Here is a 2558-nt window from a genome sequence, read left to right on the forward strand (position 1 = left end):
ATCAATTATAGTAGTTGATATAAATATACATCGACATTTTCAGAATCATTTTTATAAACGATAGAACTTTTATTTACATCAATTATAAATACAAATATATAACATACATGATGCAAGACACTCCTTATTTCGGTCTCTTGGATTTCGGTTTGTCTTCCCAAAGAGGAGGGTGGTCTCGGCATCAGGGAGCTTTCTCAGTGGAACAGAACACTTAATTTGAAACTGATTTGGCTTCTCTTCTCTGAATCTGAGTCTTTGTGGGCTGTATGGTCGAAATCAAACATGTTAAAGGGGACAAGTCTATGGGGTCAAGATATTAACAAGCAATCTTCTGGTATGTGGACCACCATTCTCAACTTAAGGGATGATGCAGAACCTTTTATTAGGTGTCAACTTGGTAATGGTGAAAAGGCCAGCTTCTGGTACGATCATTGGTGTGAAAAGGGTCTTCTCATCAATTTTTTTGGTCCTTCGGGACCTACACAACTTGACATCTCCATTGATTCCACTGTTGCTTCGGCTTGCTCTGAAACAGGGTGGAAAATCAGACATGCCCGCTCCGCCCAAGCAGAGGATTTCCAAATCTTCTTGTGCTCGATTCCATTGCCCTCTCTCTCACCTACAGCAGATTCTTATTATTGGCAGGTTGCTAATGTGAGCACAAACTCTTTCTCTGCAAAGCTAACATGGGAAGCGCTTCGTCCTCGTGGTCAGACTCAAGTTTGGTCAGACGTTATCTGGTTTAAAGGTTCAACGCCAAGCCATGCATTCATGATGTGGGTCGCTCAGCTAGACAGATTACCAACTCGATCTCGTCTGGTGTCATGGGGACTTCAAATTGCTGATTGTTGCTGCATCTGCAACACGTACCGGGAAACGCGAGATCATCTCTTCCTCATATGCTCTTACAGTGAACATATTTGGTCTGTCGTTACAACTCGGCTTGGGTACAGGCAGACACTCTTCCACACTTGGACAGCCTTCATCTCTTGGTTAGACATAAAGGACAACATATGCTCCTCCACTTTTCGCAAACTCGTCTCTCATGCCACCATTTACAAAATATGGCAGGAGAGAAACAATCGTCTTCACAACAACTCCACCACTCTGCCTCTAGTCCTCTTCAAGTCCATTAACAGACTAATACGAGACTCCATACTTGTGAGACAAAAACGCAAGAACTTTAAGAAACTGATGCAAGCTTGGCTCTGATATGACTAAGCTTCTATCACTTTGCTTCTATTAGCTATTATAGCTCTCTTAGGCCTCTCTCTATTTTTTTTTTTTTTTTGTCTTAGATTGGTCTTAGGTTTTAAATTTTTTGTAAAAGCAAAACTCTTTCATTTGATAATGATATTCACAAAAAAAAAAAGACACTCCTTATTTTTAGGGACACCCCCATATTAAATATCCGTGTCCAAGTATTATTTGATATTCACTCATTTAAAAAGTCAATAAAGAGATGTGCTATTTATAATTTTTTTGTGGAGTATAAGCCACTTATTTCTATATGCAACACCTCAACGTAAAACATAAGAACATTATTATATGTAGCGTGCGCATGAAAGTCCCCCTTTGCATCAGAAAATATTATCGAGCATTGGGCCGGCAACAAAAGAAGCGACATTTGTGTTGTTACCCACCGCGACGCTGGCAAGTGTAAGAACAGCACTGAGGACGCCATCCGGTGAGTAAATAGAGCAATTTCCCGCCGGAAGATTAATTGTGATATAGCAGGAACTAGGTGTAAACAGAAGTGTTTGTAAAAAGCTGAGAAACATGAGAAAAAAACCATTCGGTTGAGTTAATGTTTCAGCGAGGTTGGCGGTTAAGCCACCACATGTTAAGATAACAGTGCCATTTGAGATAGGAGGGGCGTTAGGGTCTCCGTTAAGGCTACACCGTGCGATACCGTTAATTTCGACTTGGCCAATGCTGAGGCCACCAAGTGAAAGACCGTGTGAAGGGGGAGAGACTGCCATGATGAGAAGTATGGAGATGAGATAAGCTTTCAATCGTCTTGACATTTCTTGATTTGTGTTTATAGAGCTGTGTGTGGCAAAGAAGCATAAGGTGTGGGTCTTTATATTGGTAGATATTGATTCATCTTGGTATGATGTATTGTCATTGGAATGTAATTTTCACAATTAAAGTTTTGACTTAACGTCTCAAGGTTTATTTGCTGTGGATAGATGTTATAAGCTTCTCTAAGTCACATATGATATGGGTATCTATACTATTATTTGAGAATTGAATTTGCTTATTTATCATGTTCTCCATTATTTTAGGTTTAATCATTAAACAATTTTAATTTTAATTTGACAAATTAAAGTTTTAATATCTAATAAATAAACTATATAATTCATTATTTAACAGATTACAAACTAATATTATAGAAATATCTCAAAAATAAATGAAAAACATTTTTCAAAAAAGAAGAAGATAATTCCATGTATTTATTTTGTGTTTATCTACATCGTTATTTCTTATTTATTTATTTTTATAATTAGTATTATATATACACATATCATAACTAGATTTATCATTATACTAAAATA

General features: G+C 37.3%; 1 protein-coding gene across 1 annotated transcript; it reads left to right on the plus strand.

Annotated features, from left to right (window-relative positions):
* Positions 1-282: 282 nt before the first annotated feature.
* Positions 283-1212, plus strand: LOC106330835. Its single transcript, XM_013769242.1, has one exon. The coding sequence runs from the start codon at positions 283-285 to the stop codon at positions 1210-1212; it is 930 nt and encodes a 309-aa protein (XP_013624696.1).
* Positions 1213-2558: the final 1346 nt, after the last annotated feature.

Source organism: Brassica oleracea, chromosome C3, assembly GCF_000695525.1.
Source record: "Brassica oleracea var. oleracea cultivar TO1000 chromosome C3, BOL, whole genome shotgun sequence".
NCBI lineage: Eukaryota > Viridiplantae > Streptophyta > Magnoliopsida > Brassicales > Brassicaceae > Brassica > Brassica oleracea.